The sequence below is a fragment of the Lactuca virosa genome, chromosome 2, assembly GCF_052849685.1.
Source record: "Lactuca virosa cultivar CGN04683 chromosome 2, Lactuca_virosa_CGN04683_v6, whole genome shotgun sequence".
NCBI lineage: Eukaryota > Viridiplantae > Streptophyta > Magnoliopsida > Asterales > Asteraceae > Lactuca > Lactuca virosa.
This window is the reverse complement of record NC_136427.1, coordinates 219899447-219914595: the sequence shown is the minus strand read 5'-3', so window position 1 is coordinate 219914595 and position 15149 is coordinate 219899447. Positions and strand designations below refer to the sequence as shown.

Below are 15149 nucleotides of genomic sequence, written 5' to 3'. Positions count from 1 at the left end.
ACCATTTAGCCCCTGACTCCATAAAATCCTTTCAACTTTGATCCAAGATTTACCAAATAACCCTCATCTTTCATAATTCATTACAATTCAGGTACAATACTTACCAAACACCCCCTAACTTCTGAAATCCTTTTCAAAATAAATCCCGAAATTACACTTTAACCCCCGAACTAACATCCCGATAATTATTATTTGATTTTTGGGCTATAATAATCTAAAATACTAATAAAAATTACTTCTCGGGGTTCCGGGTTAATTATTTAATTATTCTATTTTATACGGGATGTTACAGTTTTGCTGTTTTGCCATTTCTTATTATCTTTCACAAGATTCCAAACTTCAAGAAATTTAAAAGTTTTCATGTTTTCTTTTTGATACATTTTCAGCGCTTTCTGCACAATCACATCATCGCTTTCTCCACTTTTCCATTGACGTTTCATGTTGGTATACAAATCATTAACAACATTACTTCCCTGTTCTTCTCCCCCATTTCGAGTACACTTGATGTTTTGAACGATAGATTCCACTGTTCGTTCCTTTGTGGAACCTATGTAAAACCCGAATCCAAAAACGGTCATGTTTTTGTCTTTTCCAATCGTCGTATATTCTGAAATATCGATCCATGATTGTGCCAACACTAACACTTCTAGGGGTTCCCATCCTTTAGCCGTTGCCTTATCTTTTCTTTTACTTGCTGCTCGAGTGGGTTGAGTTTCTTGAACGAATTCTGGTTAAGAATTAGAAATGATCGTTCGTGGTTGTGATTGTGTTTGTTTAACAAACTCAAGTTGAGACAAAAAAATCAAATGGATTAAAATCTGGGTCGGGTTGTGGTTGTGAGATTTGTTGGGGAAAATACGAAAGCATACCACCATAGTGATAATACGTCGACGAATAAATTGGTTGATCATATGAAGGTCTTGGGGTTGTGGTGTTTGTAGTGGACGTTTTTTTGTTGGTAGGCCTTTTGGAAGAAGACATTTTGGGAGGATTTGAGAAAAAGATTGTAAAAAGTTAAGAAATTTGAATGAGATTTTTGTAAGAAAATGATACGTATATATAGGGTTACTTTAAAAAAATCGAAAAAATGACCGTTGAAACGGTCAAAAGATCATGGACCAATCAAATCGTGCGGCCAAAAGGTGCCACAATGAGGCCTGAACCGCACCCTGACCGCATCCGGGGGCGGTGTTCATGTGCCACGGTGACAAAACCGCGGTTCTGAACCGCACCACTCCCCCAAACCTTATATGGCAAAATGTTTCATTTATTAAGTTAGGGAGATTATATCCAAATTAGGATAAAGCAAGTTACAAGGGTAAAGAAAGCTTACTAGAGTTGTGACAATTGTTAAGAATTAAGTGCTTTTTAAGTACTAAGTATGGTAATCCGTTGATTAAACCATATTTTATAGATAAACAAATCATATATTATTAACATCAAATTTTTTTTTTTTTTTGATTCAAGGATGATTATTTGATTCGAGACATTCTAAAATAGAGTTGATCAAGAATCAAGATACAAATCTCACATATATAAAACATAATATTTTTGGTTTTCATGGTTATAACTTATAAGATAGAGAAAATGTGATATGTGGGGCATATGGCTTTAAAGATGACATTGGTCATTGGCTAACAATGGAAATAATTTGTGTGACGTTGAAGGGTGGGCATAGCTGCCTTTTTGTCTTCCTTTGGGGGAGGTCTTTTCTGTTTCTTGAACCAATCAATAATATATGCTCCCAAATCTTTCAATATTCTTCACTTTATATCTCTTGCTAAACGTTGTTTGAGAGGTTAATTATTCTTCACTTTATATCTCTTGCTAAACGTTGTTTGAGAGGTTAATTAAAGGGATGACACCCCAAGTCTTAATTAAAATTTAAAATATTTTTATTGGTTAAATATACATTGTAAATATAATAATCCAAAGTTTTCATTGGTGGAAGATTTTATAGCCCAATTAACATTTTTTTGGGAACAATTTGCAAGTTTAAAAATTGGTTCAGTTTGATTTTTTTTTTCAAACTAGTTTTTTGACTTTTTCCCATCTCTAGTTGAGCCAATTGATGAAATTATAATATTCTTCTAATGTATTTGAACTTACTTTATTATGATCAATAAACAATACAAGCAGTAGTATTATGTTATACCTTACATTTTAGTTTATTATTAACTAATGCTTGTTATATAAGTTTTGTACAATAATCGATGTCATATATGTGCTCGTAGTCTACTCTCACAAGTAAAGCTTTGAAAACTTAAGTTTTCATAGACATTGTCTAAGTAGATCAAACTATTTAATTAAAGAATTGACGTTTTGAATTCAAATCTTTTGCTCAATATTGCTCAATCAATTACCAAAAAGTTACTTGTAAATAGATAACAAAAGTTTATTCCTCTTGCCCCTGATTTTCATGTGAAAAGCATTTCAAAATCTTTTTAATATTCATTCAATTTTCAATTTTGTTTATATGTGATACAAAATTTTAATTATTTTAAGATGTTTAATCACTCAACGACATAAACGTTTGGATGCAAATACAAAACCATATCAATATAATTACTTACGCTACTATAAGACACTTGTATTGATCACTATAATTATTGACATAATTATATGATTTTCAAAACAAAGCTTATAAACATGTGTATGCTAGCAAAATTCTGAATGTTATTATATAATATAAAAACAAAACTATAAATTAAATAATTACTATTTTCTGTGTAGTAAATAATTAAATAAATATAAATATCTAATAACTGGGCTTTTCCGTTTAACGATTGGGCCCAATTTGTTCCATACACGATTGATGATACAGTTACGCCCATGAAATCGGTCAGCAGTTTTGACCCGGCGGACTCTGATCAGAATCTGTCTTTGACTTCCGACAAATCGAGTGGCGACGTGCGATACTACGAAGAAGATGGAGTACAGGAATAAACTTGTTCTTGCTCCAATGGTTCGAGTTGTAAGTCCTTTCTTTCAACTCTACTGTTGTTCATTTTATATGATTCGTCCTTTTATATCTTCCTAGGGTTTAGTTTTGCCTCTTAAACTGTAAAAGATAACATTTCCAGTATTCGCAGTTGATATTGTTCTTCCCAGAGGATTGAAAAGAAAATATACTTAGGTTTCATTCTAGTTGAGTTCAACCTCAAAGGTTTTACCGATTTTAAACTTATGAGAAAAATTAACCAAGGGGAACTGAACATTATAACAAGCATTAGAAGTGAGAGGTTACCGGTGTTGAATTTCAACCATTTAATTATATCGATTTCACATTTGAAAAGCACCAGGTTGTGCTAAGATCAAGTTGCTTTTACGTTCATGTTTAAGACTTATTAGAGGTCGAGTTACACAAATTTGTTCTTCTGTCAGGGGACATTACCATTCAGATTACTGGCAGCTCAATATGGCGCAGACATTACATATGGAGAGGAGATTATTGATCATAAACTACTCAAATGTGAACGCTACATAAATGGTAGTTTATAATTGCAGTAATACAACATTGTTTTTCTTTTTTCTCCCTTCATTCATTGAAACAGTTGACTATCTTTCAAAATGTGTAAAGAAGGTGGCTGACACTGACACCTCTAATTTGTTTATACATGCTAGAGCTAGATGTTATTGGTAGCACTGATATAGTGGAGAAGGGTACAAAGAATGTTGTTTTTAGAACCTGTGAGCAAGAAAGGAATCAGGTGGTATTTCAAATGGGCACTTCAGATGCAGTTAGGGCTTTAAAGGCTGCAGAGTTAGTGTAAGCTTCCTGATCTTATGCAATATTCTAAAAGTGGGATCTTAAGAAATTCTTTTTCTAAATCTTTTCAATTGAATGTAAGTACTCATCTTGTGTGTCTTGAAATTTGAATCAGGTGTAAAGATGTTGCAGCTATAGATGTGAACATGGGTTGCCCTAAGGCATTCTCTATTAGTGGAGGAATGGGAGCTGCTTTATTGACTAAACCAGATCTCATTCATGATGTATGCAATACATGTAATTTGGTGATTTTTTTAATAGATTATGTGTAGTTTATAGCTGATCCTTAAAAAAATTTAATTTGTAATGCAGATTTTGACAATGTTAAAGAGGAATTTGTGCATACCAGTAACATGCAAAATACGCCTACTGAATTCAACTCAAGATACTGTAGAATTGGCCAGAAGAATTGAAAAAACTGGGGTTTCTGCTATTGCTGTTCATGGAAGGTAATAACTTATACAAAATACATCATTAATCATGTTCAACACTTTATCCATACAACACTTAATGGAAGAAAAAAAAAATATGCCCTAAGATCTGATTGGTTCAGCAATACGTTTTACCAGTTGCAAACAATAATACCCTTTTTACCACATTTGATGCAACATTACTTAGTTTTTAATCTCCTACATTAATTAAAAGATGATGCATGTTTTTTGTTAAGTGAATTGCAGAAAAGTTTCAGACAGACCAAGAGATCCTGCAAACTGGAGTGAAATTGCACATGTTGTAGATGCTCTTTCTATTCCAGTCATTGCAAATGGCGATGTATTCCAATATCAAGATTTTCACAACATCCGAGCTGTCACAGGTAAATGGTAATAATAACTTATTATATGATTTTTACTTTTTTCACATTATTGAAAAAATTATTAAATTATTACAATAGAAAATTGTTTACAGGTGCCTCGTCTGTGATGGTTGCTAGAGGTGCACTTTGGAATGCTTCAATTTTCAGTCCTCAAGGAACCCCATTTGAAGAAGTGAAAAGAGAGTATGTAAGGAAGGTAAATATGAAACAATTTCAATTTCGTAAAAAATAAAAGATTTAGTCAGCAATTTTTTTTTTCGGGTTTCAGAGCATTTTATGGGATCATGATATCAAAACCACAAAGTACACATTGAAAGAGATGATAATGCATTATACTTCATTGGAGCTTCCGGAAGGAAAGGCTGTAACAAAATCAGAAAGCTTGATTGATATCGCGTATGTCTTATGCTTGTTCTGTTCAATTCAGTCCTGTCATGTTCTGTTCTGTTTATTTGTTTTTGTTTGGTAATTTTAGGAGAATTTATGGGGAAGAAAAGTATTATGAATCTATCAACACAAAGCGATATGGAGTTACTTTTGGTTCACTTAATTCAAGAGAATATAGTTATGGTGAGGTTCTTTAAGTAAAATATCTTATACTAACATTCTTTATCTGTAAGCAAAATTTTGCATATGCTAACAAGATTTCATTTGTGAATTGTGAGGTTAATTTGGTATGATACAAAATTTGCATAAATTAATTAATGTGGTTTTAGGTTTTACTTTTGCCATTTGTGTAAAAATACATAGTTTACCATGTTTATATTTTTGTTACATAGTCTTGATGATATTGACATGATAGTGAGTTTTTTTTTTTTTTTTTTTTTTTTTTTTTTTTTTTTTTTTTTAAATACCAGTCTCCCTTTTAACGATTTTGGGCATGGATAATGAACGTAGCACATGGAATGGAATGCTTTTTGTTTCTTCAAAGGAAACATAGAAATTAAAGCAAAGTGGTTGTTGAAATTTAATCAACAATCTTTGTTGATGTTTTCATAGAATGTGAAAAAGGTAAAATATCATTTTGATCATACGCTTGAAAATAAAACTAATAATTTTATTAATTAGAACTAGAATATGATTTATGTTTAAACAACTGCAAACATACATAAAAATTTGTTGTAATCATTATTAGTATCAACTTATTATTATTTTAAACTATTTTTAAATAAGTTTTTTTTTTTTTTTTAGTAATACACAACTTTGTTGATTTATTAAAGGATAAGCACAAAAATGACCACAGATTAGGAAAATCAGTGATCCATGTTTTATCGATTTTCTATATAACCAACAATTTCGAAATAGGGGTGCTTCGGATTTTCGATGATATATAATATGTATTTTTTTTTAATTAGTTTTTCAACAGTATAACGACTTTTTATAATTATATCATACATATTTCTTTTTTAGTATTTTATTTATAATTTTTTAATCTGTTAAATACGTAATGTTTAGTAATTAGTTTTTCAATTGTATAACGACTTTTTATATATATTATGTCAAACCTATTTCTTTTTTGATATGCTTATTTATTTTTCTGTTACATTTTAGTAAAGGACGAAATGTTTTTTTTTTTTTTTTTTTTTTTTTTGAAATATTAGATTTGTTCTTTGGATTTTAAAAATGCTCTTTAAAATTTTAGAATACATTTGTTTGGTCTGCAATGTTTAATCTGAAATCCAAAATGTATTTTAGATTTCTGTAAAGGACGATGCATTTTTGAAAATTTAGATTTTTTCTTTTGATTTCTGAAATCTACTTGAATTTCAGAATACATTTTTTTAATGCAATGTTTACTCTGAAATCCAAAGTGTATTTTTAGTTGGTAAAATTTATTTTGCAAATGTAGTACTTTGAACATTTTGGCCATTTAGATAAATCCAAAAAAAGTTATTTCACTATATTTCTCATAATCATATTAGTTATTTTTATGATGTAACACCCTAAATCTGGTACGACTTGAAACCCTCAAGAATTTACATTTTATTGGTCCTTTAAGTACGTTGGGCGTACTTAAGTGTACGCTTAGCGTACTATGTATGGATGGTCGCGGTGGAGCTGGACGTATGCTGGGCGTACCAGAAGTACGTTGGGCGTACGTGCCAGGGGTTCAAAACCCTAATTTTCGGACATGAGACCTATTTAAGCGACCTTAAGTCCCTTGGACTTAACCCTAGAGAGCCTCCACAGCCTTAGAATGTTCTTACACTCCAGAGAAACTTGTGAGACCATTTTGAGCTTTAAAGAGTGCACTTGTGGCCCTTTTAGTGTTCATTCCAAGAAGAAGAGGTGGTCAAGCAAGCTTGGGACGTGTTGGTGCTTCAAGAACCTGCATCTTGGTCATCTTGCAAAGCTTCTGGAGGTAAAAAGCTTGGATCTTTCATCTTAAATCTCTAGATCTAGCTAGGGTTTTCTATCTTGTCCCTTTTGGTTGATTTTGGACCTCCATTGGTGAGTTAAGCAACTCTAGAGGATGGGAATGACAGATCTGGGGTCCCTTGGTCTTTTAGTATCATAAAAATGGAGTCTTGAAGGAAGTATTAGTCTCATGCATGGGTTAAAGACCTTGAAAAATTCTTAATGGAGGTGTTGGGTGTATATGAGGCATGCAAAGGCATGAAAGTTGCCAACTTTATGCCTTAGGACGTCTTAACAAACTTAGATCTGACTTTTGGACGTAAAGGAAACGAGTATTAAGCACTTAATGGAGAAAGTGCTTAAACTGGTTGTACGCTGGGCGTAACCCAGTGTACGCCGCGCGTAGTCCCAAGACCCCAGTACGCCGAGCGTACGCATCACAGTTGGGCCGAATCTGTTTTGGGCTTTTGAGCTATTGGGCCTCAGTTGATTATTAGGCATGGTTGTATTCTAGGAATTATGAGTCATATCATCTGTTATGGGCCATGGACATATTGATTGGGCCTTATTTGGCCAAGAGGCCCATTAAGGATTTTGGACTTGGACTTTGGGCCCATTAGCAAGGGATGTATAATTGGGCCTTATGGAAGGGTTTGGAGTTTGGGTTTCCTTTGATTAATTAAATTCCTAACATTGTTTAATATTATTATTCAGCACGGGAGGTTACGGACTGTTAGGAGAACAACTTTTGTATTCAGCAGGCAGAGGTGAGTCTTCTCACCATACCCATGGGTCTAAGGCACCAAGGCCGGCCCATTATGTGTTAGTTATTATGTGTTTTGGTATGACATGTGAATGTGTGTTTTGCATGGAAGACCTCGGGGGGAGCCCGTGGCATTGGATGTAAGACCATGTGGGGTAGCCCATGGTTGTCCTAGGTAAAGATCATGTGGGGTAGCTCATGTCATTGGATATAAGACCATGTAGGGTAGCCCATGGCAGTCCTAGGTAAAGACCATGTGGGGTAGCCCATGACATTATTACAGGTTTTATGTATGCATGGCTTACGTGATATGTGTGTAGGTTTAATTAGCTAACATGATATGTGTATGTGTATTGTGTGTGGTATGCTTTGGGGAACTCACTAAACATTTCGCTTACAAGTTGTTGATTTGTTTCAGGTACATCTGAGCCCAAGGGCAAAGGCAAGGCGTGATGGCGCGACGTGCACTCTATCTCTCTTTCACTGATATGTTTTGGGGACACTCTGATGATTTAAATAAGTTGTAATGAATGTTGATTTGAAAACAATTATGTTGGGATTTCATGGTTTATGCAAATGTGTTTTATTAATTAAAAATGAAAAATTTGGGTCGTTACATATGATTATCACCTTATTAAACAATACAAAAATAAAAATATTCAAACACAAGTCCGTTCAATTTACATATTGATCTGACGGGAAGTCATTACGTTTATTTTTTTGAGACATAAATAATGTCGTTTAGGTAGCGTTTGGTACATAGATTAGATAGAACAAGACTAGACTAAACTGGACAATACAAAACTAATTATATTTGTAATGTTTGATGAAACTAAGATTGGTCGGAACAATAGTTTAAAATTACTAAACTGTCCTTTAGAAATAGAATACCACATAATTAACTAAGAAAAAGCTCTTTAAGTTTTTTTTTTCCTAATTCACGTGAAAGACCCGAATGCAAAGAGCCAAAGATAATCCACTATTACCAGGAGTACCCAATTAACCCTGCATAATGAACTTTGTTTCTTTTGCATTTTATTTCAAATTCATAATGGTTTTGGGCAATAATGAATCAAACGCTAATTTTTCAAAACCTGTACTGCACTTGAAGGATGATGTTCTAGATGAACATTTGATCTCCTAAAACTGGAATGATGGATTGTTTTTTGTCAAGAAATGATGATCGGGACATGGGATCTGAGAATTTCATGAAAAAATAATGGATCATTTTTGTCAAAAACAAAAACACAAAAAAGAGTAAGACTTATTCGTGGTTCCCAAGAGAGACAAACTCAATAGAATAAGAAGATTGTGAATGTCCGTGGAAAACAAAAAAGATGAAGTCAATGTTTGTGGGAAAAAAATCATGTTTAGATAGAGAAGACAATCTCTATGGTCTTGTAGGAAAACAATCAAGGTAGCGAGGAAACATCCAGGCTAAGGGGTTTTTTGTAATTATCTATTTTGTCCCTCCATTATTTTGGGTGGGACTACATTTTTAACAAATTATCCCATATGACTTGGTCAAAAACTGATTTTGTTCCTGTTCTAAGCATGTCAAACGACATCTAGAGCGTGTTCGTCACGAAGCGTTTTTAGAGTTTCTAGCTTCTAGCGCTTGACAAAACGCTTCGTTTTAAACAGAAAGTCTCGTTTGACACTACAAACTTCTAACGTTTAGTTTAAACAAAACGCTCCAAATCCAAATGCTACTTCACATAGCGTTTAACAAAACGCTACCAGCTAGAAACTACTCGCTACCCGCTACAAGCTACCCACTATCAACTATTTTTGCTGAACACGCCTCTAATGTTTTTTTGTTCTATCCAGTTCATCCAATCCCTGCTACCAAACACTCCCTTAACACTTAGTTCCCAAGTTGTAGTAGAGAAAAGAAAAGAAAGTAAGGACAGAAAATAAGAGAAAATGAAAAGAAATTTCTTTTTTGTGTTTCCGAGTTAGAGAGAAATAGAATGAAAATTAAAGATTTTGTTATTTCTCTCCATATCTTTCCAAATCGGAAGGAAAGTTAGGAAGAAAAATGATCATTCTATTTCCTTCCGTTTCCTTTATTTAATTAAACTTGGGAACACAAATTTCTTTTATTTTCTTTTCATTTCCCTCAATTTCCTTTCTTTTTTCTGGTTAAGTTGAATTCGGAAACGGGATGTTTAAGGTTTAAGTAGTCCACATTAAAAAAAAAAATTTAAACGAGACTTGAAAAGTTGAGAAAAAAAAAATAACTACAGGGGAAGAATTAGAAAATTAAAGAAATGAAAGGGCCATCTAAGTAAATTGAACAAAATCACTTCTTCAATTTTACACACAAATCTCTGGTGCGAAACTCCGTTCTCCGCCCCTCTCCCCCTGGTAACTGGTAAGGTACTCTCTCTCCCTCTTCAATCTTAATGTCTTCCTGTTAATCGTTCTATGTTTCACATGTGATTCATTCATATATTCCCATACTTGATGGCGGAATCTATCGTTTTCATGTTTTCGTGTTTTTCGTTTTCAGTATGATTAACTTTACCACTTTATGTTACGTGGATCTGGAGTCTTAATCATTCGTTTTCCAATCTATTGTGACAGTTTATGATTTCTCGACTCGTTTACTGAAAATTTTGTTAGAAAGTGTTGTGTATATATTCAGCTCTCTGATGATTACAATCAGGGAGGATTTCGCTAACGATCTTATTTTAATTTACTGTTATATTTGTAAGCTAATTCAGCTCACTTATGTTACTAATATCTCATTATCTGATAGGTGTTATGAAAACTGATTTTTGAAATTCAAACCTTCTACTTTCCAAATTTATGGCCTACACCGAGTAGTCTAATCAGCAACCTGAAAAGACGCACGATCAGTAAATCGGTCCCAATCCATTGGGATTCGATTCTGTGCATCCAAATTACAAAACTTACGAGACATGGAAAAACCAACCCAACAATGCGAGTTCAAAATCGGGCAGCGAGTCCATTGGGTTGGAGACCCGCATCGAATCGGCACCGTAAAGTACGTGGGACCAGTCGAAGGCTATTCCGGCGACTGGATCGGGATCGACTGGGACAATCGTGACGGGGGCAAACATGACGGGTCAGTCAATGGTGTGCGTTACTTCATTGCTCAGTTCCCCAAGTCAGCTTCCTTCGCTCGCCCACACAATTTGAGCACCGGTGTTTCGCTATTGCAGGCCCTAGAAATTCGATACCGAACCACTTCTACTAAAGAAGAAGAAGGTATGCAATTCACAACTCTTAAGGCGATGTGTCATGACTTGACTGTTTATTATTCTTCATATTCACAGATGAAATGTACGTATTTTCTGCCACCAACAAACGAGTCAATGTTCAGCTGTTGGGTAAAGAAAAGATTCAAGACATACTGGGCCGATTTGAGGAGTTGCCTGGTGCATCATTATCGTATTTAGGGGTTAGCTCATCTGGAGACCCTCTTCAAATCAGGAACACTCTACCAAGTAAGTTTGACCTTCTTTTCTCCATTTTTGTTGTGGCTTTTCTTGTATTTTTACCATTTTCCTATGGATAGTTGCACCTAGTTTTGTGGCATTACAACTTTGTCCATTATTGCAGATCTAAAGGAGCTTGATTTAACTGGAAATCTGCTTTCTGATTGGCAAGTATGCTCTTCTACTTACAAATTTATATTCCCATGTTGTTTAGGAAGAATGCTAGATTTGGTATAAGTGTTTGTTGAAGATTCTATTATAACTAAAAATCCAGGAATATTTGCTTTGACACGTGCATGCCATTTCTGAAAAAAACAGAAATGAGCATAAAGTAGATTAACCCTTTATGAAAACATTTGTGAAAGTAAAGCTGCAAAGTTGAGTATGTTTATGTTTGTAACTTTGTATTGCAGGATGTTGATGGCATCTGCAGTGGGTTGCCAGGCCTTGCAGGACTGAATTTGACTAACAATGAAATGTCACATGATGTAATTGCAATATCTCACCTAAAGAGTCTTCGGATTTTAGTTTTAAATAATACTACCATAAATTGGTCTCAGGCAAGCAAGCAATCTTTTTCTTCCTTCCAAATTCCAATTGACTAGTTTAAAATGGTGAATAGCAATGAAATGAAGTCTAGTTGATTTGCATTTGCAGATTGAAGTGCTTAAAGATTCACTCCAAGTGATTGAAGAGCTGCATCTAATGGGAAATAAGTTGAGGGAAATAACGGTCTGTAATTTATCATGTTGATTTTGCATATAATGTCACTTGTATGTTTGTTGTTTTACCATGTTCATGTTGTTTTGGGCAGCCTACATCATCGAATATTGTAAAAGGGTTTGATTCTTTGCGTCTTCTTAACTTGGAAGATAATCATATAGCTGATTGGGGTGAAATACTGAAGCTTTCCCAACTCAAATGGTATCTTCTTGCTTCTTAGGGGCAAAATACAACATACTTTACTTTCACCATTCATTTTATTGGTCTAGTCCCTTTGTGATTAAACCTTTATACTAAGAAATCATTTTTCCTGGTTATATGTTTTGGAAAAAAAGGTTATAAATTTATAATACATTCGTACTTTCACCATTTTATATCGAATGGATTTAAGCAACTGAATGGTTTTTTTGAAATTGTATTCAGTTTGGAGCAACTTCAGTTGAATAAGAATAACATAGAGCGCATTTGGTACCCCTCAGCTACAGATGAACCTGATAAGCCTTTCCAAAATTTGCATTGCCTACTTATTGGTAATTGATTATGTTTTTTTTTTTTTTTTTTTTTGGGATTATATTATCTTACTTGAACAATTCCAAGTTATTGAAAATTTATGGTGCGTGTCCAGGAGGTAATAAAATCCAGGAGACATCTTCCATTGATGCCCTAAACTCTTATCCTGGCTTAATGGTAGGTAAGCTTATTTATATTCTTTATTTTTACTCACAATTCTGAAAACTATGGCATAGCTTGCCTTCAAGAATAATAATGCGTAACAAATTTGTAACCGAAAACGTATTTCTTAACATTAAATGCATACTTGTGGTATTTTGGTCTAATTCTTTCTATAAATATTAAATTTGTAACAAGTTTTTAAATGCAATGCAGGACATACGGTGCTCTGACAATCCAGTAACTGATCCAAGCAGAGGTGGGCTTGCAAGATTTGTTTTGATTGCTCGTTTGGCCAAAGTAAACATATTAAATGGGAGTGAGGTAAATTCATCCATATATTGCCATTTACATTTAGGGCTAAATTCTTTTTAGATTTAACCCTTAGAGTAATAATTATGACCTAAAGCATCCATCTCATCTTATTGTGATTTATCAGATTACCCCTCGAGAGCGCAAAGACTCTGAGATTCGGTATGATTTTAATGTAAATGTTGTGTTTTCTAATAATAACAAAACACAAAATATAATATTCTTTTTTGCAGGTATGTACGCCTTGTAATGTCAAAGGTGCATCAAAATTTGGAAGAGATGAAGGCTCTTCACCCAAGGTTATTTTATTTTCTACCAGCATCCTTTCCTTTCCTTGTGTCTTTTAGTTATTTATTTATTTTGGTTTCTGAAATAATTATTCGAAAATGGTTTAAAACTATTAGTCCCTGGATCCTCTATATGTTTTAGTCTATGTTGTATGAAATATGGTATTCATTCGAGTTACAATATTAAAACTGATGTATTCCTCCTATATAAATGGTTTAAAACTGATTATGTGATACAGAATAGCCAGAATCAGATATCAGTTGTTATAAAACAAAACATGATGTAAAAGATAGTGTTTGGCAAATTCTGATTATAAAATAAATTGACCAAAAAAGGAAGTTTTTTATATTATTGTTGGAATGAAATATTCAAATTTTTTTTTGAACTTGATGATGTCAGATTTACTGAGCTTAAAGCATTTCATGGGATCGAGGACGAGAGACCTTTAAATGGTCCAACAGGGCCTCAAAAAATGGCTTCTGGACTTATTGGTATCAATCTAATTTATTTATTATTTTCTTCTTTTCTTTTGGCTAAACTCTTGCAAATACCTATTGAAATGTAAACATTTTTCTTTTTCCATGTTAAACTTACTCCCTCCCTGTTTCCTTCTTTTTTCTTATTTTATTGTTTGGAAAAAGTGTTATCTGGATAAATGAGTAAAGAATAAACAAGGGAGGGTAGTTTTCTACAAACTTGGGACTTGATGGGAAAGGCTCCTTTCTGTATAAACTTATTTCTTTATTAAAAAAAACATTAAACAAAAGGTTTGTTTGTAATAAATGGATATTGTAGGTAGGATGAGTTTGGTTTTTGTTTAAAATCAACAACAAACATATTATATAGTTTACCTACCAGAAGAATATTACTCTCTTTGGTTTGCAGCTATTACTCTCAAGTGTGTTGGACCATCAATTGCTGAAAAGCCTCCTTTAACAAAAAAACTGCCAGCAACCACCACTGTAAGTATTATTCATTTTTCTGTTTCTGAGAATGACAAATAGCAACCTACTTTACTCTTTACACCAATATAATTATGGCCATTGCACCTTAATTTTTTTTTAATCCATAATAAATAAAAAAAAAAAAAAAAACAATGTGCTTACATCACCCATATTGTAAGTAGGTTGCGTTGCTATTATGTGTAAAATTATTGGTAGTGATAGTCAAATGCCCTTTACTCATAATGTCAATTCCTTTTTTAAGGTTGGAAAGCTCAAGACTCTCTGCGAGACCTTCTTTAAACTGAAATATATCAAGCCAATATTTTATCTTCAAGAAGAGGTTTGTTTTTCTTTGACTAAATAAGCATTCATGTCACAATTTCATCTTTTCTACAAATTCTGATTTATGCTTATCTGCTTGTATGGCTAAATATGCTGTGCTGATCTATGAATTGATGTTTCTTCCGATAAATTTGTAGGGCTCCCCGATGCCTATTTTGCTTGATGATGACATGGAATCTTTGAATGATGCGGGTGTCTGTAACCAATCAACTATTCTGATTGACGAATAGAACTAAAAATCCATGCTACTTTGGTTATAATGAAGAGACTTCTTGAAAGAATTTGGAGATTCTGGCTTAGAAAACATACATGTAATCACAACTTTATGGCATGACTAGACGGATGATCCCTCTATCATATATTATTAATTATTCATAATATTTATGTCATTCTTATTGTGACTATACACGTTTAATTACTTTCATGGATGATTTTAGTTGGATTACATAGATTTATCCACTCATTCGCATTTGATTTATTATCACTTCAAAACACATTCTGAGAATATAACAACCATTAAAAGTTTCCATGTGATGTCCCTTCAGGTGTGTGGATTCTTGTCTAAATATGGTAGTTATCAAATCATGTACCTACATGCCGATATGTTTAAAGTTGAGTAGAGTTTCTATTTATAGAGTTTTTCCGAATTCCTTGAAAACGCGTCACGTAAAGTCATTTGTCGTGTTGCGTTCTTCACAAT

General features: G+C 33.4%; 2 protein-coding genes and 1 long non-coding RNA gene across 5 annotated transcripts; all 3 read left to right on the top strand.

Annotated features, from left to right (window-relative positions):
• Nucleotides 1–2821: 2821 nt before the first annotated feature.
• Nucleotides 2822–5305, top strand: LOC145160253 (Aldolase-type TIM barrel family protein). Its single transcript, XM_079079375.1, has 9 exons — nt 2822–2974; nt 3385–3490; nt 3625–3769; nt 3885–3993; nt 4082–4218; nt 4447–4583; nt 4676–4779; nt 4852–4979; nt 5059–5305. The coding sequence occupies exons 1-9, from the start codon at nt 2930–2932 to the stop codon at nt 5165–5167; spliced, it is 1020 nt and encodes a 339-aa protein (XP_078935501.1). The 5' UTR covers nt 2822–2929; the 3' UTR covers nt 5168–5305.
• A 142-nt stretch (nt 5306–5447) lies between these two features.
• On the top strand, nt 5448–8263 carry LOC145156822 (uncharacterized). 2 transcript variants are annotated; one of them, XR_013736929.1, is made up of 4 exons: nt 5448–5594; nt 6852–6945; nt 7656–7708; nt 8123–8263. It is a non-coding gene; the product is annotated as an uncharacterized LOC145156822 (long non-coding RNA). The 2 variants fall into 2 exon arrangements; XR_013736928.1 differs by lacking the exon at nt 5448–5594 and having other exon boundaries at nt 6819–6945.
• Nucleotides 8264–10010: 1747 nt separating this feature from the next.
• Nucleotides 10011–14853, top strand: PFI (tubulin folding cofactor E / Pfifferling (PFI)). 2 transcript variants are annotated; one of them, XM_079079373.1, is made up of 16 exons: nt 10011–10081; nt 10469–10941; nt 11010–11180; nt 11296–11342; nt 11585–11731; nt 11829–11903; nt 11986–12095; nt 12318–12424; nt 12520–12581; nt 12780–12887; nt 13003–13037; nt 13109–13174; nt 13563–13654; nt 14049–14125; nt 14370–14447; nt 14587–14853. In XM_079079373.1, exons 2-16 carry the CDS (start codon nt 10632–10634, stop codon nt 14677–14679), a joined length of 1578 nt encoding a protein of 525 aa, XP_078935499.1. In that variant the 5' UTR covers nt 10011–10081; nt 10469–10631; the 3' UTR covers nt 14680–14853. The 2 variants fall into 2 exon arrangements, with proteins under 2 accessions (XP_078935499.1, XP_078935500.1); XM_079079374.1 differs by having other exon boundaries at nt 10012–10086.
• The last annotated feature ends 296 nt before the right edge of the window (nt 14854–15149 follow it).